This window comes from Rasamsonia byssochlamydoides (assembly GCF_041956645.1).
Source record: "Rasamsonia byssochlamydoides strain NRRL 3658 unplaced genomic scaffold VTN77scaffold_3, whole genome shotgun sequence".
In the NCBI taxonomy this organism is placed as follows: domain Eukaryota; kingdom Fungi; phylum Ascomycota; class Eurotiomycetes; order Eurotiales; family Trichocomaceae; genus Rasamsonia; species Rasamsonia byssochlamydoides.
In genome coordinates, this window is record NW_027192386.1 from 539403 (window position 1) to 561316 (window position 21914).

Here is a 21914-nt window from a genome sequence, read left to right on the forward strand (position 1 = left end):
TGATACCTGGTTCTAGAAATTGCTGGGGTCGATTCACAGGGAAAAAAAATACCCGATAATTCAGTAGATTTTTATTTAATTTTATTTAACGTTTTATATCGAATTTGTGATTATACAAGGGTAAATTGGTACCAGCGACTTCCATATGGGTCATGCTCATGATTGGCCCACCCTCCAGCCCAATCAATGATCTTCCGAAGCTACTCCGTAAACCTTTTCCCCGCGTCATTTGACTGCGCGAGTTCACGCTTCACATTTCACATCCATTGGAAGCGAGAGATGGCTTTCCCTGCACGATGCACATCATTCGGAGCGTCTGATGCCTGTACATATTGACTGAAGGTCATCGTTCTCAACTATGTCCTAAACGCCGTCCACCCCTCAATTGGGAGGCTTGACGCTGGAATGCGGCAGACTGACCCACCATGATCAAGGCGATCTTTTACAGCAAATTTGATACCCAGGAAGGTTGGAGGAGCAGTTTGAGCTTTTGCAGCAGCAACAGCTAAAGGTCACTGCAGGTCCCAAAGTGGTCCACCAAGTCCCCGATGGCGCCATTGTTCCCTCCCCAACGGCTCCGCAGCAGCAGCCTTTCTTCACCTTCTCCGACATATCCTTCTACGTGATTCCCCGCCAGGAGCTTTGCGGCAATCTCCTGCAGGTGTGCACTGGCGGGTACCGCATCCTGGGCTATCCGATCTGCATGAAGTCGCCGCGCTATGACCGGAATGAGTTCATCTTCAACTTCTGCCTCGTCCTGGCCGAGGAGGAGGACTTCAGCATGTACAAGAGCGTCGTCCAGAAGCTGGCGGATCTGATGCATGGGCTGGAGGAGCAAAGCGGATTTCTGACGCGAGACTTCTCGAAAAGCGGAGAGGGCAAGGTGTACAGCTTGTGTGAGACGTTGATGGAGGACCTGAACAATTACAGCGAATGCATGATCCCAATCGGTATGAGAAGGTAATAAATCCATTTCTAGAGCCCTTGGCTGATTATAGACCGTGCCAGATGAGTTGAACACCTTGAATATCAAGCTCTTCCCAATCTACCCGGCACCCCCGTCCGTCAAAGCCTGGCAAGTGCCTCTCTTCACGGTTCGCTATGAGAGGTTTATGGACGAGAATTGGGACCTTACCATGCAGAAAGTAAGCTGTTTTTTTTTTCTTTCCACGCTCATATATTACTTCCGATCGGATGCTATGCGACAGAATAAACCTGACAGATTATCTGCCTACAGATCGTCCCATACATCAACGGCGTGAACAGTGTCCGCATCATCTCGATCCTCGCCGACGTAGAGCTCTCTCTCACAAACCGTGCGATCAAACATCTCCTGTATTACGGATGCATCTTCCTCCTAGACATCTTCTCCTTCTCCGCCATCTACGCTCCCACCGCGCAGTTCAGCTCGACGATTGCGTGTGACGAAGCCATGCAGCAGGAATGCGCCCGCTACGTGAACACGCGCTTTGCTCCCGCCCCAATCACCATGGCCCCACCCAATGCTGGAGGCCTGGGCACCTCCAGCTCTCGCAGCGACGTGGCCGGCAATGTCGGCGGTCATCGATACGACGGCGATGACATCTGGCCGCTTGTCGGGAACGGCAGCAGCGAGCCCGGTGGCAAGCGAAAGGTTGTGGATGGCGTAGGCATTGTCGAGCTTTACGCAAGCTTGAGGCAAGGCCAAAGCGTCAAGCAATGGTACGCGCAACACAGCCAGGAGCTCGCCAATATCGACGTCCGCCGCTTCATCACATTTGGCATCATCAAGGGCTTTCTGTACCGGGTGCACAAGTACGCCTACGCTACGGGATTGCCCGCTCCGCATGCCGCCGCAACGTCAACAACGTCATCCGTCAAAGGCGGGAAACCTTCCTCCTCTGTCTCTGCTGGAGGAGGAGGAGGGGGAAGTGCCCCAACGAGCAGGCCTAACTCAGTCCATCTAGGCGGCGGCGGCGGAGACGACGACCAAGGCATGACCTCAACCTCCTTCCGCAGCAGCACAGCTCGATCCTCCGCCGCAGCCACATCTGTCGACGATGATGACGAGGAGCGGGAGGGAGATAATGACGAGGACGACGAAGATGGCATTTCCAACGCGACGCTGGCGAAATATCTCGACGGGACGCACTGCTTCGATCAGATCTGCACCGAGCTGGAGATCAGTGAACGGGAGTTAACAGCGCGGTTGAAAAAGTATCCTTATGAGGTGCAGATCATTCATCGATAAATATGTAAGAAGAAAAGTTGTTTTTTTTCGGGGGACCTGACATATAGGCTTTGCCCAATAAATACTGTACTGTACTGTACAATTGGAGATTTGATTGATTGATGATGATAAATAATTAATGATATTAGCTACCTAGGTAGCAACCTTAGGGATGGAAGTTACCCTCCTATTGCCTGGTTATAATAAATAGACGAGAAAAATCACAAAAATGCATAGCATAGCATAGCATTAATTAAATCAGACTTGAAAAAAAACTCCCCGCCCACCCAGAAAAGGATACGATACCTCCCACCATTCCAACGCCTAAATCAACGTAGGTGTCTTTCCCACGTTCTATGATGATTGATGTCCCGTTCCCTTTATTTCCCCCATGCGAATGTTGTACCGTGTCATCAAACTATGTACAGTCTGTGGCGGGGAGGTCCACAAGAATCAAAATACCATACGGCATGCAACAGTTTCAAACGTAACCCCATTTTTCTAAGAGTCAGCTCACTCTTGTTCCTCATCCCATCCCTCCAATTCCGCCTTCTCGTACTCCGCCATTATGGCCGGATCGAAAATGGTCTCGCCCTTGCCGGGGACAGTGGTCTTGCAATCTTTGAAGACAGGACCAATGCAGTCGCGCCAGCGCTTGCGACGGTCCATGAGTGTCCGCGCGACATCCCCGATACCCGGTCGGCCAACCCCTGCCGCGCTGACGACGTGACTGCCACCACCAGCGCCTCCGGGTCGATGCTTGGCTTGCGAGCCCTTTTTGCTCTTTCCAAGTGTGCGCGTGCGCTTCAAATACGCCTGTTGTACCTGAGCGTCCAGGTCGTCGTGGATCGTACTGTACTCTTGATAGGCCATACGCTCGCGAGCGATCTCCAAGAGTCGAGCCTTGCGGGCACCGTTGATGATCATTTGCTTTTTCAGCTCGCTCTGCAGCAACCGCAGACGCTGTGCGATGTCATCATCGTAATGCGCGTCAAAATCAGGATTGTCGTCGGGGCCAAGGAAGCCAACATAACGGAGTTCGGCTTTCAGACGCTCATCCAACTGGGCGTGTTCGAGTTTAGCAGCCGGGACCTTGAAACTACTTGGAGATGCATCGGGGAAAGATGTTGCAGAAGGTTGAGGTTTGTTTTCCGATTCGCCCGTCGGATGATCGAGGTCCATAGCAGAGTCGCCATTCAAGAAACCATTCATCGAGGTGTCTCCATTGGTAGTTCCGTTCGCGGCATTTTCATCTGGAGGAGCGCGATGCTCATAACGAAGGAGGGAGTAGAGGCGACTGACCAGGGGCCCGACAGAGACTTTGTCTGTCTCGGCGGTTTCATCAGTCACTTGTTCGATGTTACCACGGCCCTGGTTCAACGGAAGGCGTTCTCGTTCAGCGTTGGACTGATCAACACCCAGCGCACCGTCTTCTTCCGCCCATATCTCAGTGTAATGCTTCTTTCCTCGTCGCGGCATCACAAAAGGCGTGGTACGATCTCCCTAGTCAAATGTTAACAAGATCGCTCAAGAGAGCGAAAAGAGTGGAATACGTACCTTTTCTTTCAAGAATGCGATGTCCTCCTCGGTCAACGGGCGGACATAAGGGTCGATATAGGTTGCGAAGGTGTTTGCGCTAACCTGGTTTGTCGGCTTCGAATTGCTAAAATCTTTGTCTGGTGGCGTTCCGGCCATCAAGTGGCTCAAATCACTCTTGGGAAAGTCGGCCACGCAGTAAATTTCCTTTTTCTCCTCATCGGTCATACCGGGCGTAACTTCACGAATATGGTAAATAGTTGGGTCAGGGAATCTCAACGGGTCGGGTCCGAAGACCTGATATTGAGGAACGGCCGGTGCTGGCTCCGGCTGGTGCGACTCTGAACTTTCGTCTGAAGCTGGTGAACCGACTGCCTCGGGAACATCACCAGGACAAGCAGGAGGCGGGGATGCCAGTGACGGTGGGGAAAGGGAGGATGTGCTGCCCGAGGCCAGACCTCGGGATTTTTTGGATGAGGGAGAAGTAGTCTCGCGACTTCGTTTCCGATCGCCTAAGAGAATCAATTAGCATACCCTGGCTTGCTGATACAAAGCTCTCGTGTCCCATCTTAAGGAATGGAGGAGTGGGATGTCGTAGTCGCAGCATCCATTTGCGTGAAAAGTGAAGTCGCCGGTGTTTTTGGAGCAGAATCAACTCACCTAGTTCTCCTCCATCCTGCCTGGTGATTTCGTGGGCTCCGACGGCCAGCGGACGGTCTTCCTTTGAGGGCCGCTCCTTGCGCTTCTTCAGCTTTCCTCCCTTAAGAGCGCGGCTACCATCCTCCTCCTCATCAGCCTCTCTCTTCATCCTCATTCGTTCTTCGGCATCCCGCTCCATCTGTTCCTGCTCCCTTTGGTCCTCCAGCACCTCTTTGCGCCGCTGGGACAGCTCTCGCATTCCCGCATTGCAAACATCGCCTCTGGCGTCAGCCAGCTGGCTTAACGTTTTGAGATGTTCGCCGAGCAATTCCAAAGTTTTGGAGTCCGGAATCGTTCCACCACCGCCGAGTCGCTCCAGGATGTCAGCGTATTGGACGGTCGACGACGAGAACAGTTTGGAGACATCGTTATCGAGGTAGCCGGGAGCTGATGACGCTCCTGTCGTAGTACTCGCGCTCAAGCCAGAGCTTGGTGTAGTATTTCGACTGCGCGACTGCCTGGCTTCGCGGCCCTTGCCCTTGCCTTTGTTGGCGAGAGGCATGATAGCGACGTGACGGTGCGAGGATGAAGGCGGTAGTTCTGTCCGTTCAAAGTAGAAGTGCGACCACCAAACCGAGAGGTAGTTTCCAGCTCTGAAAGACCAAAAGAGGAAGCGATTTGTCGAGGCACTTATTAAACCTTTGACTGTCGAAGGATCATTTCGCCATCAAGTTAGGCGCGTTCTCACTTAATTCCACTTTAGCAGCTTCTGGGCAACATCAGCGCACAGCGATGTTTGCATTGCCCACTCAGATGAGAGGCGTTCAGAAACAAATGACAAGCGAGAAAAGAAGAATGGTCGTATCTCGAGGAGTCGCAGGTGATTAGACTGCCCAGGTAGGAGTGAGATGAGATGTTGTCCGTGCTGATCACGTGCTGGCATTGCTCCTTCCCCGCGCAAAACAGGCCGGGCGGCAAATCGGAAGCCACACAACGGGAAGTCACGATCGCGTCAGATCGCGTTAGCCTCTCTTGGCATCTGAAACTCCCAGAAATCAAGCACCGATGCTCGAAGGCAGAGGAAGTGGTGCATGATAGAATGCCAGCGGCGTCTCCAGCAGTCGCATCAACTGATCTATTTCTGATAGCAAAGTACTAGCCATGTCTTACACATCTATGCGTGCTGATGTAATGTTTACTATTCTTCTCTCGTGCCAGTCTAGGCATTCTCCACGGTCGGTTACCGTAGGCCATCCGCAGCCTGTGCTCCACCATCAACAGGCCCAGTACTCGGCAGCTCTCTGAAGATACGGGGTCTCAATTCACCCAGATGACGATGACACTGACTCGGAACTTACGATGTAAATGCGAAAGATCTATGAAAGATTTTTTTTCTCCTCTAACAGCCAGCAATTCTGGAGAATCCTGTGTCGTGTCTGCAAGCTCCAGTGTTTAGTGAGATAGATGCCTTCTGCAGTTGATGAACCTGAAGGAACCCCAGATGTCTCAAATGCCATTCAGATCGTTTTCGACACTCTCAGATACCTCGATTTCTCTCTCACCGACACAAGGGTCCACCCTCAAGACTGACAGGCTCCTTCACCCAATCAGCGTTCTGTTTTACTCCTGCATTCCTATCTGTAAACATGTGTTTATCGCTACATTCTTTTCCGTTTCTGCAACTATCGGAATGGCAGCGACGCAGTCTCCAATCTCCCATTTCATAAGTTTAAAGTGCTGGTTGTCCCCTGTTTAATCCAGAGCCTCTCAGGATGCTCTTTCCCATCGGATACCAGATTACCTAGGTATGCTTACGCAACTGAGCGCACCATGGGTAGGTCCTCCCAGGTCAAGCGACCATAACATTGTTACATTCAACATGCTGCGTTGCACTCCAAGATGCTGTTCGCTAACAGTTTTCCGCCTTCTCGACTAGCTGCGCAAACAAGGACGACGGCTGTCACCCTGTTCGCGGGACCGGGTACTACTGGATGCGGCCGTCCATATGTGAATGTAAGGATCTCTCTCGTGTTCTCCTCCTGAATCTTGTAGCAGGGATTGATGGTGTATGTGGACGCAGCAAAGCATCTCTTTTCGATTCGTTCTTGATGGCACAATCCAGACACTCTCCAGTAACAATCCTCCCGCGGAGGATTCCTTCAGGGGGCTATTGTTCGTCCCGAGTCTCGAGCCTACAGACCCGTGTAACAAGATCACGGAACCGTTTGTCCCCCAGAACGTCACGCGAGAAAGAGATCTTCCCGACTACGATCATGACATAATAGGACTCGCTCCGTGGGTTTCCCGGAATTGCACTCAGGGGTATCTTGCTGCGTCGAGACGAGCATCTGCCCGAGCCCTCATTTTCTATCAACCTCAAAGCCAGGACACAGGGAAGCCGCCTCCAGCTAGCAGCCCTATCTGGAGTCTGGGGGATGGAGGCCAGTGGAAGAAGGACAATGCATACCCTGTTTACGCCATTTCGGGTCCTGCAGGATCGAAATTGATGCACGAACTGGCTCAGTATTCGGGAGGCTCGACTGAATCCCAACTCAGTCCAGACGTTATGGGGACTTTTGCACCAGTGAATTGCGCTAGGCTGTATGCCCTTCTCGACTTAGGTAATATCCCGAAATATCAAAAATGCCCTGTCAAATAATATCTGTCGAACGGCTTCACTGATGGCCTGCTAGAACCTAGCGACACAACACCCGTGCCGGGCATCTGGGTGTTTATTCTTGCTATCCTGGGTATTTTGCTCTTGGTCATGCTCCTCGCTTATTTTTCTGTAAAATACATGCAGAAAAGACGCCGTGAAAATCTGCGAAGGAGAATTATTTCAGGAGAAATTGATCTCGAATCCCTGGGTATCAAGCGAACGGTCGTTCCACCTCAAGTGCTGGTCAAGTTACTGCTGTATACATATCCGGACCTTTCTACCACAAAACCGCCATCACTCTCAGACAAAACGCCTGTCGACAGTCCTTCTGAACCTGCTCCAGTTGTTAAAAAGGCGGGTGTTGACGGAGTTTCCGCTTCCCAACCAGCTCGTAGTGAGCAGGACGAGGATGAGATATCATCAGCAATCCTCGATGAGATTTGGCCAGATGTGAACCCTGCCCCGCGGAGTAGAGATGCTTTTCGCCTCACATTTTCACAACTTACCTGTGCCATCTGTCTCGAGGATTTTGTTCCTGGTTCTTCCCTTGTTCGCGAGCTTCCATGCCTGCACATCTTCCATCCTGAGTGCATCGACCCGTTTCTCATGCGGGACAGCAGTCTCTGTCCTGTGTGCAAGAAGAATGTTCTACCCCCAAATTTTCTCTCAGACCAGGTAACCAACTTCATGGTTCATCGTGAGCAGCGCATGAGAAGACTTCGGCGACGCAACATCGAAAGGCGTGGACTCGGCGTTTTTGACCGAGTTCGTTTCTGTGGTCGTTCACTGCTGGATATCTTCATTCGCAGAAGGCCTGCTGTCCCCAACACCAATGCTCGTCCGGACATGAACAGACAGTCTTCCCAAGCCAGACAGCTCGCTGCTCCAGCACCAGTTGAGCAGCAAAACCAAACTGGTGACGTTTACGATGCCGTTCGACGGAAGATGATACAAAGAAGAGCCATGGCGTTACTGGGGCCCCCTCTCGGGCCCCCTCTCACAGATCTTGACGCAAGAAGACCGCGTACGCGGCCTGTACCAAGGGCGCCCAATCAGCCAAAATGTGAGTCCACTTAACCATTCCTCCTTGTCTTGTCCGCTTTCGAGCCTTTCGTTCTGTCAGACTGCAGCATTTTGCCCCCCTTTAACTTCTGCTACTAATAATGCAAGCATGAAGGGCGGACGATGGTCAGGAAATTCATTCCTGGCTCGTGACATCATAAAACGGATTCAGTATGCCACAAGATACCCACAAGTTAGGAGAAGGAGCACTGGCGGCGCAACAGGCTTCAAGATTTACATTTTTTTTTCTTATTCTGCATGATCCACACAAGCTGTTGACCAGCACACATGTCTTGTTATTGTTTATTATTACTATTATCATTATCATTATGGGTCTATGGGGGAAACGCATGAGCTACTATCATAGATAGATAGAGGATTGATTTGTAAAAAAAAAATAGAATTGATTGATACCCTCGATCGAGAGCCTGAATCGCATGCGAGTCTGTCCTGTCGTATCCGTTTATGAATTATTTTATACTGTAATTGTTCATAATAGTCACATGATAGCTTCCATTCCATCCATTCACGGCACATATCTTGATCCTGGCAAGTCTTCTTTCTTGTTCACAAGCCGAGAATTTTCTTTCATTTTTTCGCGCAACAACAAAGAACACCTGTTGCTATTAAAATTAAAAAGAAGCTAAGCAGCTAGCTGTAGTATACGCTCGCCATAGCAAAAAGACAGGCCTGATTTCTCATGGCTATGGGCTATGGGAGGGGGAGGTATTTTGACTTGACGACTTGACGTCTGTCCAGTCTGCGGTGTGCGCTTGCTTGCTTGTGTTTCCATGGCCAAAGAATAAAACAACAACTGTCACTGATCTGACATGACAGTCTTCCTTGCCTTGCCTTCTGGCCAGCTGCCCAACTCTTGCTTTGCTTCCACACACATGCACACACATCAACAGCAGGACAGTTGCATTGATCGTCGAGCGTTTTTTTTTCTCTGGTTAAATCCAACGGAGTAGTCGACTGACTGCTGGGTGCGCGTCAGAATCGAATTTCGGAAATCGTAGCATCTTTTCTCTTCTTCCTCTTGACGTTTGACGGAAATGCCGTTTGACGAGAAACATGCACGCACGCACTCGCTATGTGGTCTTTCTTCCCCTTCCCTGCTGCGCGTGCTTTGACCAGGATGTATGCATGCATGCATGCATGCAACTTGCAGCGATAGATAGACAGATAGATAGTCTCCGCAGGAAGGATATCACGATCACGACGCAAATTTATCATGCTTCCCCTTAACCCTCACATCGAGGACCTCCTCATGGAAATTGCCCTCTCTGCGCGCCTTCTTCAGCCTCTTGACCTCATGGTCCTCCAGGCGTCGTCCCACCGCAGCTTCGAGTTCCCTGCGGCTGATCTTCTCGCGCGCCTTGATCTCCTTGGACGCCTTGACGCGGGGCTTGAAGCGCGCCTGCATGCGGACGCGCATCGTGCTCTCGAACGAGATGCTGGTCGCGTCGCCGCGGATCTCCACGGGGCTAGATGTCTTGGAACCTTCCTTGATGGTCAGGAAGGTCTCTGAGTCGCCGCCCCGCGTCTGGAAGGAGAACATCCCCGGTGTATCGGGGGATTGGATGGCGAGGAAGGATTCGAAGTGTGAGATGGCGGTGGCGGTGGCGCTGAGGATACCGTATTTGTCGCAGCTGAGGTATCTAATAAAACAAAAAGAGTTGTTTAGCTCAAGCTGAAATTAATGTCAGACGGGAAGGGGGGATACTCACTTCCCATGATGTCCCTTAAAGCTGAAGCTCTCACTCCCAGCCACCCTAGTCGCGACCCAAACCTGTCGGACATCATGAGGCTCTGCCGTCCGCGGATCGCCATCGATCATATTCTCCAACTCGCTGGCGAAGACCTTGCCATTGGCGTCGCAGGCGATGCACGTCGGGGGCGTCGAGGGGAGGACGAAGATGATGGGACCGTTGATGTCCGTGGGGACGTCGGCAGAGACCCAGCTCTGGTCGTCGGTAGTCTCGTCTTCTACTGCTCCTGCGGTACTCGGGACGACCGCCTGGTCATGGTCGTGATCGGCTTCGCGATGCTTTCGTTTCTTTGGCTTTTTGTCGCCTTTGAATGTGAGGGGCTTGACCATGTTGGCTTGGACTTGGACTTGCTATTGACAATCGAGGGCGTAAGTTATAAGAAAGGAGCGGTGTCTGGGTAGGATTGCCGTTGCGAGGTTGTGAAAAGCTGTATGAAGCTCTACATACGTAGGACGGTGATGAAGCTCGGTTGGTAGTTTGTAATTTATCCGTGGCGGGTAAGTCACCAGCTGTGTATGTATGTAATTTACCTGTAAAGCACCCCAAACTCCGGGCAGTAACTAATAGCAATCCACGGTTATGACGTTATATCCAACCACCGTCAGGCCTGTTCTTTCCAAGATACATACAGAGCTACAACAGGGCAGCCAGGGAGACCAACACTTAAAATTACGAATACAAATTACTAACGAAAGGATGGCGGCTCTCCTAAAAGTCATGCAAATGGCACAATCTAATACTATTTTAGTACAGGACCAATGGTTGTGGAGCAATTGGAACTCCGAACTTCGCTCAGGTGCAAAGGCTTAGCTTAGCGCACAGGTTCACTGTTTATCAAGGTCCTCACTCAATTGACGGCCCTATAAATGCTGGGTTTCTTTTCCAAAATACTGTACACAAGCTCTAATGCATTCAATCCATTGCAAAAGTTGTGCACACATAGATGTTTTCTTCTTCATTCATGTCATTATTCGGATATTCAACACAGGATTTTTAGTCTAAGAACGGCGTCATCGCTCTCTAGAAACGAGGTGTTTGTTCCATCTAGTCAAAGGTAATGGCGGCCTTGATGGCGGTCTTGTTCTTCAACGACGCCAGACATTCCTCCCACTGCTCCAGCTTGAAGGTCTTGTTCACGATACCCTTGACCTTGACCTTGCCGGAGTCCAGGTAGTCGATGGCGGCGGGGAACTTGTAGGTCTCGGAGAAACTGCCGAGAATGGTGATTTCGTCACCGACTAGATCGGTATTAGTAACAGATTACTTGATGGGAAAAAACGACAGACTTACAGATCTTGCTTGGGGGCCACGTCACACGGTCCTTGTTGGCGTACACGCCATACACGACGAGCTTGCCTCCACGGCGGACGTAGTTGATGGCATCCTCCAGGATCTTCACACTGCCGGTAGCCTCGACGACAATGTCGAAGCCGTACGGGTTGTCGGCCTTCAGCTTCTCAAACTGAGCCTCAGGGTTCGTGCGAGAAAGAGCAACGTATTCATCACCAGCGCCGAGTTCCTTGGCCAAGTCCATCTTCAGACCCTCGGGCGCAGCAACGACGACGCGGCATCCTCCGTTCAGACGCAGCATCTGAGCAAGGACCTATACAGTTGAACCTTGGGTCAGCAATGGAAATCGACCTACGAACAGAGCTCGGGAAATCCTACCAGACCAGTGGGACCAGCGCCGAACAGGAGGACGGACGAGCCCATCTTGGGGGCAATCTTGTCCAGACCGTGAGCGGCGCAGGAAGCGGGCTCCAGCAGAGTGGCCTCCACATCAGAGAGGTTCTTGATCTTGAAGACACGGCCGGCTGTGCGGATTCTGTCAGTCTCTCCTCATTGAGCCAGAGGAGCTGTTTCGATTGCTTACCAGGATAGGCGCAGTACTCGGCGAAACCACCGTTCATGGTGACACCGTGAGCCTCGAAGTGCTCGCAGAGCAACTCTTCTCCTCGCCGGCAGTAGAAGCATTCGCCGCAAAGTTCGGAGTTGTCTGCAACAACACGCTCACCGATCTCAAAGCCCTTGACTTTGGGTCCAACTGCGGCAACAACACCGACAGTCTCGTGGCCTATGACAGACCATCAGAACAGTTGCCAAGGATTGAATGCTGGTAGAGCGCTGCAGTTGACAAACTTACCAGGAACGAGAGGGAACTGAGTTGAGATGCTGTCAGCGGGATTATTCGAGGCGAAGAGGTAAAAAGATATATACGCACCTTGGCAAGGAATTCTCCCTCGTGAATGTGCAGATCGGTACCGCAGACACCACAGGCCTTGACCTTGATCTAATCCATCCAAAATCACAGGTCAGCCATCTTGTCCCGCGTCAGTTGACTCGAGGGTCATACCAAGACATCGTTATCACGCAGAGTGGGAACAGGAATCTCGACGATGCTAAAAGTCTCAGGCTTCTCATATCTGTGGAGAGAAAAATCACCCGGTTAGCCGCGTTGCATCGACAGAATATTGGAGTGCGAGATCAATTGGGAGGCTGACCTGAGAGCCTTCATGGTCTTGGGCACATTGGCAGCCATTGTGTCGATGTGATGTGATGACTTTTGAATGAGAGATAATTGAGAAGAAATCTGCGAGTTGGCGATGTCAGCGAAACAAGGACGTCAGTCAAGTTATGTGGTGTCCCCGCCTTGAAGCGGGGGGAGAAGCTTCTTTTCGGGGGGATGGGAAAGCGGTGTGAGGTGGGATGAGGGGATGGATGTCAGTCACCACGACGGTGTTGCACTCACCCTATTAACAAGAAAATCCGGTCTGGATACAGGGCAAGGGTTGAGAAAGATTGAAAGGGATGAGAGAGAGCGGATTGTGAAGAGACGAGCGAAGCAGCGGGCATACGGAGTACTTAACTTTCCTCTCGGACAAGTCACTGCGGGTCGCGAGGGAGAGACAATGAGGTCAGAGAGTCCAGTTAGCAACGCTGGGGATCAACAGAGAGTCGTTAGTGGACATGCTCGCGGGGATCCGTCAAACTTATCGCCACGAAACACGGCAGCCATGGCCCAATTGCCCATTGCGCATGCCATCCCTCCTCCTTCCATGCTGAAGTAATAATGCAGGACAGTTCATCCGGCATGACTTAGTTACATATGTACGGAGTACCCCGAGAAGGGTGATGCACAGCGATTCCGAACCGCTCCCGATACAAATCATACAATGTGTGCCGTGTGCCGCAGGCGGTTCGGTTCAATTCTTGCTCTCCCCAACAAGAAGAATCAGTAAATGACTAGGGGTGTCTGGTCGGATTCGTCTTGTTGGATCCCCGAACCCGCCATTCCGGTCCCGACTAACAACTACTAAATGGATCGGACGGGATGCTCTCAATTCACATGACCACTAAAATACGGAGTACTCCGCTCCGTACCGTTAAGCATGCCATGTAAGTCATACAGTAGGTAAGAGTGAAGAGCCATGCTATATACTCCGTACTCCTATCACCAAGTCAGCTTCAGTGGAGAGAATTGAAGAAAATGCATACAATGAGGTAGCTCATACTGACATACATATCTCTTGCTTCCTACCTAACCCCCAGCGTTGGCTGCCCCTCCGACTCAACTAGCGGGACGAAGCTCCCCTCTTCCCCGGTCCCCGGACAAAAAAAAAATGGAGAATCGCAGAACCGTCGTTGAAGCCACAAAATGAGTTGGGGGCCTACGCTACAGCCTACAGAGCATAGTTCGCTACTAGATCGCTGCCACATCCGCTTTCAGCCTTTCTGACACCCCATTCTGAGTGCGAGTCGCGACGTTCTAGACTTCGAAAAAAAAAAGCCTGGGGTATACGGAAATACGGAATACAATTGTACTCCGTAATTGCTGACAGATAAGATCCAGCGGTGTGAGTGAGCAATCCATATTTCAGCCCGTCGATTAGTAATGAGTCGAACTATCCGAGTCAAGTCCAGTCATGAGGACAGAAGAATCTTTTTTGTTTTCTTTTTCTTTTCCCCCGCCGCCCCGCGCCTCTCCAGTCCCCCCACTTGGCGCGCTGCGGCCCTAACGAGCACCCCCTCCTTAATGGCTTGGCGGCGATCGTAAGCGCTGGCGTGGCGTGGCCTGAAGCCTGAAAGCCTGACTGAGTCCCTGACATGCAGTAGATGGAATTGAGTAAAACTAACTCAGTAAAGAATTCGGTGAACAATAACAGAAAATTATGAAATAGAAAAATACTAGAAAAGAAAAGAAAAGGGGAAGTCTGCTTGCTTATTGGCTTGACTTTCTTTGTCGAGAATTTGTCCCTGGAGTGACGACTATATTAATACTGTAATTGCCAGACTGCGACCCTTTTTTTTAAGACAACTAAATTTAGTAGAAAAGTAAATAAATAATCTATCTGCTCTTGTATCTACTTCTACTCTTCTACTCTATTATAATTGAAATAACGTTCATTTGTTACAACGCGCTTTTTAATAAGCATGTAAACTGTCTCCTGCTGTGGGTATAAATAAGCATACCCCACCAAATTCATGAAATCTGCCTACTCCTATATAGCCCCCGCAAAGCCTATAGCTATAGTCACCCTTTTAGGCCTTATAAAGACTTGCAATACAGGCTTGCAGAGGGCCGAAGGTCCCGGAGCATCTAGGTATACCGTACTGTATAAATAAGGCTTTATTTAGGGGTGCAAAGTATAAGAACCCTATAAGAAATCCCTATAAAGCCTATATATAGTAAGTTATTATTTTTGTAAGCTTAATATTATTTTATATAAGCTTTTCGCTATAAAAATTTGACAGTCACCTGACTTTGTTAGCCTCCTTTACCCCCCTGTTGAAACAACCCGCCCGAGCGGAGAAAGGGGAGAAACGATATGAAGACTAAAATTTGACTAGAAACACTAGAACTCCTAGTAGAAGAACATGAGAGAATAGCAATGATTATTAGAAAAGAAAAGATGAAGAGAATGAGAAAACAGGCTGGTTTGAACCCAAAAAAAATAACATAGTCCATCACCTTCCATCTCCTTCGTTTTTTTTCGGGTACGTGCTTGCTCCATGGGTGAGAGCACTACCACCTAGAAATCCTACGTGCTGGCATTTAATAAAGGCTTGTTTTCTAATTAAATATATATATATATATATATTTTCTTATACGTACTATTACTATATAATGTTGTTGAGAAATAAACTCACAAGATATCCATGTTTTGCCCTGGAATTTTGACATAGTAGAGTAGTACAGGGTATATGGAGTATGTAGACGGAACTGAACTCAGTAAAGATTAAGAATTACCTACCTAACTATTCTCTTAGGAAGCGGTGAACAATAACGGAAATAACAGAAAATTAAAACAGAATGTTAAAAGAAGGGAGTAAAGGAAAGGAAGGGGGGGGTGGGAGGGGGGAAAACCAAGTTTGCTTGCTTCCAAATCGACTTGGTTTTCTTTCTTGAGAATTTTGTCCTGGAGTACTCCGTGTTGGCATGCCAGACTGCGACCCCATTTTTAAGACAATGAAAGTTAGTAAAATAGCGAAAAAAAAAAAAAGAAAAAAAAGAAAAAAAAGAAAAACACCCCTGCGTATCTATCTATCTACCATGTATTTATGTACACAGCCAAGAGGTGACAGTGACAATGAAAAGCATTGTGAATGTGAATGGGACACTCTCCCATCTGAGTTACTGAGTTGCGACCACTTCGCTGGCAGGACTATAATTGGGTAATATATACTGCGTTCTGTTCTGTTTCCGTGGATCATCTTGCTGAAATCTATTCTCAATGCTTTCCTCAAAACAATGATCATAAAGTGGCCATTTCGGCAATACCAATAATGATGCTGACTTGATGATGACTTTGATGTATGTACATGATTTCTTGCATTCGCGACATGCCACCAGGGCATCTATCTCACACTCCTCCCCTGAACGAATCATTTCAACCCGAATCCTTCACTATTCACGACAGCCCCCCACAGCTTATGCTCGAGCTTCTGCCTCGTAGAATACCGGAAGAGCCCTAAGGTATTGAAACAGGTGCGCGCGATCGGATACCGAGACGAGTCTTCCCCGAGGCAGGATATCCGGATGCTCAAGCTCGTCGCTCCCATCGCAGGAATCCGATCACTGCCGGTGATGAACGACAGGATTTTCCTTTGATCCTGGGGCGATGCATCGGCAAAGAATTCCCAGAACCATCGAACCGCTGGTTCAGACTCGGGGTTCCCGCTGGGCCAATTTTCGTAGGTAGCAACCGCACGCAGCGAGGCCACGTCCAGAGGTTCGTCGGAGCCGCGCACCAGGAGCTCGATTTCCTCAGGTCGGAAAAGCGAGAGGGCATTGCCTCCGCACACTGTGAAGAAGCCCCGCTTGAAAGGCTCAAATTGTTTCTGGACAGAGGTATCTAGCAAATACTGGACATAGAGATTCACAAACTCGTGCCGATTGGCGTTCGTCACAGGCCTCTTCTCCCCTCCAGGGCAGAGAGGCACTTCAACACGTTGGCCATAGCGGTCGATCTGGGCGACAAAGTCATAGCAGAAAGTCTCCTGGACATCCCCATCGAATTCAAGCAGGGCCCGCAGCCCTTTGGCCAATGCTGGCCGATACTCAGCGAGATCATCAAGCGTGCACGTATAGGTGTTTCGCGCGGTCGACATTGAAGAGGCACTCGACGGCGGTGCTGAAGCCAAAAGTTTCTTGAAGGCGAACGGTGGTAAAGCGACGTCCAGAATTGTGGAGTTGTAGATCGCCAGACCCAACAGGACCCCAACCAAGAAGAACTGCTCTGACGATTCGAAGCAAAACGGATTGAAATAGCAGAAACGAGAATCGTCGTCGTAGACGAAGAGACCTAGTCGATTGTGAGCGGGCATTTTCCAACCGTCGTACACCTAAAAGGGGATCGACGCCATACCATGATTAGGATCGAAGACCTCTCTCACAAGCAGTAAAAACCACTCTTTGCGGAGTCCTCCAGCGTCGACGCCCTCTTCGCCGATGAATTCGATCCGCAAACCCTTCTTGACCTCTTCTGGGCCGGACCCTATCACCTCGCTGACACCCCGTAAACTGTCCTCGACCAGGCAATCTCGTCGGACTCGGAGAAGCAGATACTGGCTAACAGCCTTGCGACTGAGAATGCTGTCAAAGAACGCCTCCCGCGCTTTGATTTCCATCTGGCGGCGCGCATCATATTCCAGGATCCGGATCTTCGCATAAATACTGAGAAAGAATGGGTACTGGCAAAAGGAGAACTTTCCACTCCGGGATTCCCACGTTTCAAAATCCGCAACCAAATCAGAGTAATCCAACAGGGTATTGTAGAACGCGCTGATGGGGATCATTTGGCCATGATTGTAAGCGTGCTGTTTAGCCGCGAGCCCGGGGTTCGGCGCTCTCTGATCATGAAGGATGCCATCGCGCTTCCGGGGAATATTGGAGTTGTTCGCTGCAAACAGCAACGCCATTACTCGTGCAGCTGCCCTGATCTGCCAATCTTCACCGTAGACGATGAGTCGTCGGCCGCCGTCATTTGGGGGCTTGGAGGGAGGTCGTCCATTGAGTGCCGCGTGTAGTTGTGCGGCGTGAGTATTTCCCAGAGTGTCTGGGAGGCTTGGGACGAGGCCGTTGGTTGGCTGAGCAGTTTCACTCCGCTGCTGTCCATGCTGCCGCATCAGTCGATAGGTGACAAACCCCCCAACGAGGTTTACGAGTTTTTCAAAATGCCCTTCCGAATAACGAGAGAACCAGCTAATCAAATAGTGGTGGCAATCGTTGGGCAGATTGGAAATCAAACCCAAGATCCTCTTGATGATACCAGAATGGTGGCCCGGCCCTCCCGATTTCGACTTGGCAGGTGCCACTTCTCCTCGCCGGCCCGAGTTGTGATCGGCCAGATTATACGATCTGCGAAAGTTGGTGATCGATCCTTGCTCTCCGCCCGGTGGTTCTGCACGCTGGGTTGGGGGTGAGGTGCCGGAGTACAACAGAGGATTTGCAAGCAACATGAGAAGGAACCTGGCATCCTCTGGACGCCGGAGAGGACGTCGAGGCCGCTTCAGAAGATTCTCAGTCGCTTTGAGAAGCGTCCGTTGAGTATGTATACGCGCATCGCTGATCTCCTTCTCCAGAACAGCCAAGTCAACCGACTCCCATTGCTTCTTTCTCTCCGATCCTTGTCCACTGGTATCAGCCGGAGCCATCGCAAACCACTTGTCCCTCCATGACTCTCCTGCGTTGATTACCAAGCGATACCATTCAGCCAGTTCCGCCCATTCGATTCGAGGAGATCTTGATGTCACACGAGATTTAGACGGGGCCGGAGATTTGTCTCTCGCGTATGGATCCTTAGTCTCATGATGGCGGGGTCGACCTCCCATCCACCAGGAAGAATTTTCCGCGACATCTCCCAGGAGCAAAGTCTTTGCATCGAGTTCGAAGACCGGGGCATCCTGATAATTAGGCACTGATGACGATTCGACCTTCATCTTTGGTGGATTGTTTTCACTGGCAGTTCGATGCGATGGGCGGGTTGACATGAATGAAATATTCAGACAGTCACAGCCTGTGAAGGAGCTGATTATGTAGTCCTCGAGAGGACGAAAGATAGACGGGCGACTCTCGGAACGGCCCTTCTGTTCAGCGCCATGAGGGGATCGATCTCTCCCTTGTGGGGAGCGATCAATCCTCCGCACAGGCGGAGTATCGGAACTAGAACGGCTTCTGGCACGAGGGTCTTTGCGTTCTATACCGATCGATGGCGTCGTGAGGAATCTGCTGTCCTGTCTGCTGTCTTGTCTCTTCGCGGGGCTTGGTATCGATCCTGGACCTGCAGCGGACCGCCATGGCTCTGACTGATCAATAGTGCGCTGCTGAACACCCCTCTTCTCTGGACAATGGCGAAAAGGCGTAGATGGGGAGGGTTGGCGACCATCTAATTGGCTCCGTAGGTAAACCGACAGACAATGATCGATAATAGCCCGCGTTCGATCGACAGACAATGGAGTAACTAGGGATACCGTAAGAACATGCTTAGAGTAAGAAGGCTTCTCACAATAACGTACCTGGGACGGTGGTCTTTGAAGACCCATCCTTCGGAGGGGGAGGAGGGGGATGACCATGGTCAGGAGGAAGGTCGTGAGAGTTGGAACAAGGCTCCAAGTCGTTGACTGTCAGGCATACTGTACACCGGAAGACTTTCAGGTTCCTCGGCCATCGCACGGTGGAATTGCATGTCATGCATTTTCCGCTCACAAAGTCCTCTCCTGACGTCCATCCCTTCCGCGGGCTACTGGATCGCGGTTCGGGAACATAGGTCACCTCATCGTCATCATCTGAATCGAGAAAATCCTTCTTCGTAACCTTCCTTTCACCCTTTTTGGCGCTGCTTGGCAAGATGGACGGGAAGGGGTGGCTGATCGAGCGAGCGTGTGCGCGGCGGCGGGATGGTGGCCCCGGAGACGTACGCGGGGGATTGATCACAGGAACGGCGTAATCAATAGGTATCGGCGCACTTCTTTCCGCATCACTCAGAGTGGTAGCTTGGTTTGAGTGAGTTGCATTCGAGCTCGATGACGACGGGGTCGAGAGCAAGCGGGCAGACCACGACTGCATATGTGCACATTTATATCTTGGGCCTTGGGTGTAGGTAGCAAAAACGAGAGCGACCGTGTTCGCTTTCTTTTAATCCGGAACGGTACTCTTTTTTTTCCCCGTCGATATTCCAAGCTTCACTGAGACTGTGCAAGGGTCGTCATAGGAGCCAGCGGTAGGGGTTAAGCCGGGATGTTCGCCAACTATGTAGATCGGAAGCTGTCGAGGGGGCCTTAAATGCAGCGGTCCGCCTTGCACGGTTGCACCTGCCGAACCGTCCTTGTATTAACTCCTCCGGATTTCGAATTAAGAAACCCCAATGCGCGGAAGGCTCAAGGGAGCAATCGATCGTCCTCAGAAAGGCGGCCAGTGGGAATGCACCGACTGGGACTTTTATGCCCTCGAGAAGCGAACACGGGGGCCTGTCCGTGCATTCGAAGAGTGACCTATAAGGGAATCGCAATGGATTGACGGTGGGTTGAAAGGAAGATTGGTCAAAACATACTACCGGACCTAGCAGGAGCAGTATGGAAGTAGTTCCTTTGTTGTCGCAAGCGGGGGCAGGAACGGATCTGAAAAACGGCCTTGCCCAGCCTTAATCCGGCATGGCGACCGGCAGCCGCCCAGCGGGACCGCTTCCACTGGCAAGTGAGACCTGCAACTACCTCTAATGATAAGAATGAGAGACAATTTCACTATTTTTAGGCTGCGCTCTCCCCTCCGGCTCTCAGAGCCTAAATGCAGATCGGAGTCTCCATCGCTATGTCTGACAGTGCAAATTATTTATGGAATACATGCCTTACATCTGTTGTATGCCTTGGACTCTTGGCCCCCAGGTCTGACTACTATCACCATATTACAAAACGTCAACTTCCGGTTTGCAGAGTCTGAGCAAAGAACAGAGTTCAAACCAGTCGAGCAAAGCGAGACAGTTATATAGTTATTATCTACTTTCCAGGCAGAATCTTCCTTACAATATCCGTAGTTCCTTTGTTGTAATGTATGTACCTTCCCGCCTCCAGATTCACCTTGCTTCTTCACCTTCACCTATTTCATACTGCCATGGTCCTTTTTCCGCCAAACCACTTCTATCCTACATTCTTCATCTCTTGCCTACCATAAGCCAGGATATCGTCTTCTTGCACAGTACCTCAGTTATCGTGTTCCTCAAGCAGGACGTGTTGACTTGACATGTTCGTGTTGAGCACCGCCAGAGTTGCCCTCTATCACCGCTCTCGTCTTCGTCCATCATCCACAGCATTGCGTCACCTCATTCCATCAGGTAAGGCACATAATTATGGTTATCTTCTAGAACAAAATTGCTAATATCCTTTTAGGGATTAAAAGGACAGATGAATCCGATAGCCCGTCTTCGCATGCAGTAGGGGCATTTCTCCCAGGTCAGGCACATTAGCGTGTATACTAAGAACTGTACGGATACCCAGACTCAAAAGCTTCAATGGACAGGTTTAGCAGTCATATTGATCTGACAACTTTGTAATCACCACTCCCCCAGTGCACATCCATACTCAGTATGGAATACCCCAACGCTTGTGGAGAAGGAACGGATCTAAAAACGGCCTTGTCCAGCCTTGATCCAGCATGGCGCCTGGCCACGGTGCAGCTCTGATCAGACAGCAGCTGCTCAGCGGGGGCCGTGAGACCTGGGCCCGGTTTGCCTGGTGCAACTACCTCTATGAATGATATAACGAGAGAAAAATTCACTATTTTTAGGCTGCCCTCTCCCCTCTCCTGCTCCCAGAGCCTAAATGCGAATCGGATTCCCCGTAGTTATGTCTGACAGTGCAAATAATTTTGCCCTTGGGGCGTACCTATAGTAGAATTGTGACTCACCAGGCCTCTTATATAAAGATGGCACAATGTATACTAGACTGTTGAGAGCAAGCATAGTCTAAGACTGGAAGTGCTCTATAAAATGGCTGAATGTTGCAGACTCGGCCAAAAAGAGGTGCCATGACATCAATTTCTTGGTGAATCTGAACTAGGTATCGCGTGCGCCAACAATGAATTATTATTTATTACTATTATTATTACCGATAGTAGGTATGATTTTTGTCATCTACTTTCCAGGCAGGCCCCCTACTATATTCCTTACAATATTCTCTTTACCTTTTAATACAAAAAGTAGTCTTTATATGTATGTACTTTCCACGCGGGCTCCCTACCTATATTCCTCACTATATAGTTCTCGCAATATATCCCTTACTAATACCAGTATTTGTCTCCCTCACTGAGGCAAATCCCTTACTTGGAGCCCAATATATAACTTTCTCACTAATAATGGATGTAATTAATCCCTTTGCCAATTTATTTATCTCTTGCTGTGGCATGCTTATGTATATATATATGTTGCTTTTTACAGACACATGACAGTGTGTAAAAACGGGAGGTAAGGTTTTTACAATATAGGAAGTTGATCAAAGCTCTCCTGTGGGCCGTGGGAATGAGACAGAGAATGCGGGAATAGTGTTA

The 21914-nt window shown here is 50.1% G+C and overlaps 6 protein-coding genes across 6 annotated transcripts; 2 read left to right on the forward strand and 4 right to left on the reverse strand.

Annotated features, from left to right (window-relative positions):
• Positions 1–425: 425 nt before the first annotated feature.
• On the forward strand, positions 426–2230 carry VTN77DRAFT_4260 (uncharacterized protein; the record flags this gene model as incomplete). Its single annotated transcript, XM_069420300.1, has 4 exons — positions 426–468; positions 522–950; positions 1009–1145; positions 1238–2230. The coding sequence occupies 4 exons, from the start codon at positions 426–428 to the stop codon at positions 2228–2230; spliced, it is 1602 nt and encodes a 533-aa protein (XP_069281931.1).
• A 492-nt stretch (positions 2231–2722) lies between these two features.
• VTN77DRAFT_4261 (uncharacterized protein) lies at positions 2723–4946 on the reverse strand (the record flags this gene model as incomplete). Its single annotated transcript, XM_069420301.1, has 3 exons — positions 2723–3712; positions 3767–4257; positions 4406–4946. 3 exons carry the CDS (start codon positions 4944–4946, stop codon positions 2723–2725), a joined length of 2022 nt encoding a protein of 673 aa, XP_069281932.1.
• Positions 4947–6214: 1268 nt separating this feature from the next.
• Positions 6215–8258, forward strand: VTN77DRAFT_4262 (uncharacterized protein; the record flags this gene model as incomplete). Its single annotated transcript, XM_069420302.1, has 5 exons — positions 6215–6218; positions 6321–6397; positions 6465–7005; positions 7078–8106; positions 8221–8258. The coding sequence occupies 5 exons, from the start codon at positions 6215–6217 to the stop codon at positions 8256–8258; spliced, it is 1689 nt and encodes a 562-aa protein (XP_069281933.1).
• Positions 8259–9321: 1063 nt separating this feature from the next.
• Positions 9322–10206, reverse strand: VTN77DRAFT_4263 (uncharacterized protein; the record flags this gene model as incomplete). The annotated part of the gene is made up of 2 exons (XM_069420303.1): positions 9322–9766; positions 9836–10206. 2 exons carry the CDS (start codon positions 10204–10206, stop codon positions 9322–9324), a joined length of 816 nt encoding a protein of 271 aa, XP_069281934.1.
• Positions 10207–10921: 715 nt separating this feature from the next.
• Positions 10922–12416, reverse strand: VTN77DRAFT_4264 (uncharacterized protein; the record flags this gene model as incomplete). The annotated part of the gene is made up of 8 exons (XM_069420304.1): positions 10922–11115; positions 11168–11480; positions 11546–11691; positions 11751–11951; positions 12021–12036; positions 12099–12167; positions 12231–12300; positions 12379–12416. 8 exons carry the CDS (start codon positions 12414–12416, stop codon positions 10922–10924), a joined length of 1047 nt encoding a protein of 348 aa, XP_069281935.1.
• Positions 12417–15760: 3344 nt separating this feature from the next.
• Positions 15761–19442, reverse strand: VTN77DRAFT_4265 (uncharacterized protein; the record flags this gene model as incomplete). Its single annotated transcript, XM_069420305.1, has 3 exons — positions 15761–16680; positions 16744–18837; positions 18893–19442. The coding sequence occupies 3 exons, from the start codon at positions 19440–19442 to the stop codon at positions 15761–15763; spliced, it is 3564 nt and encodes a 1187-aa protein (XP_069281936.1).
• Between the last annotated feature and the right edge of the window lie 2472 nt (positions 19443–21914).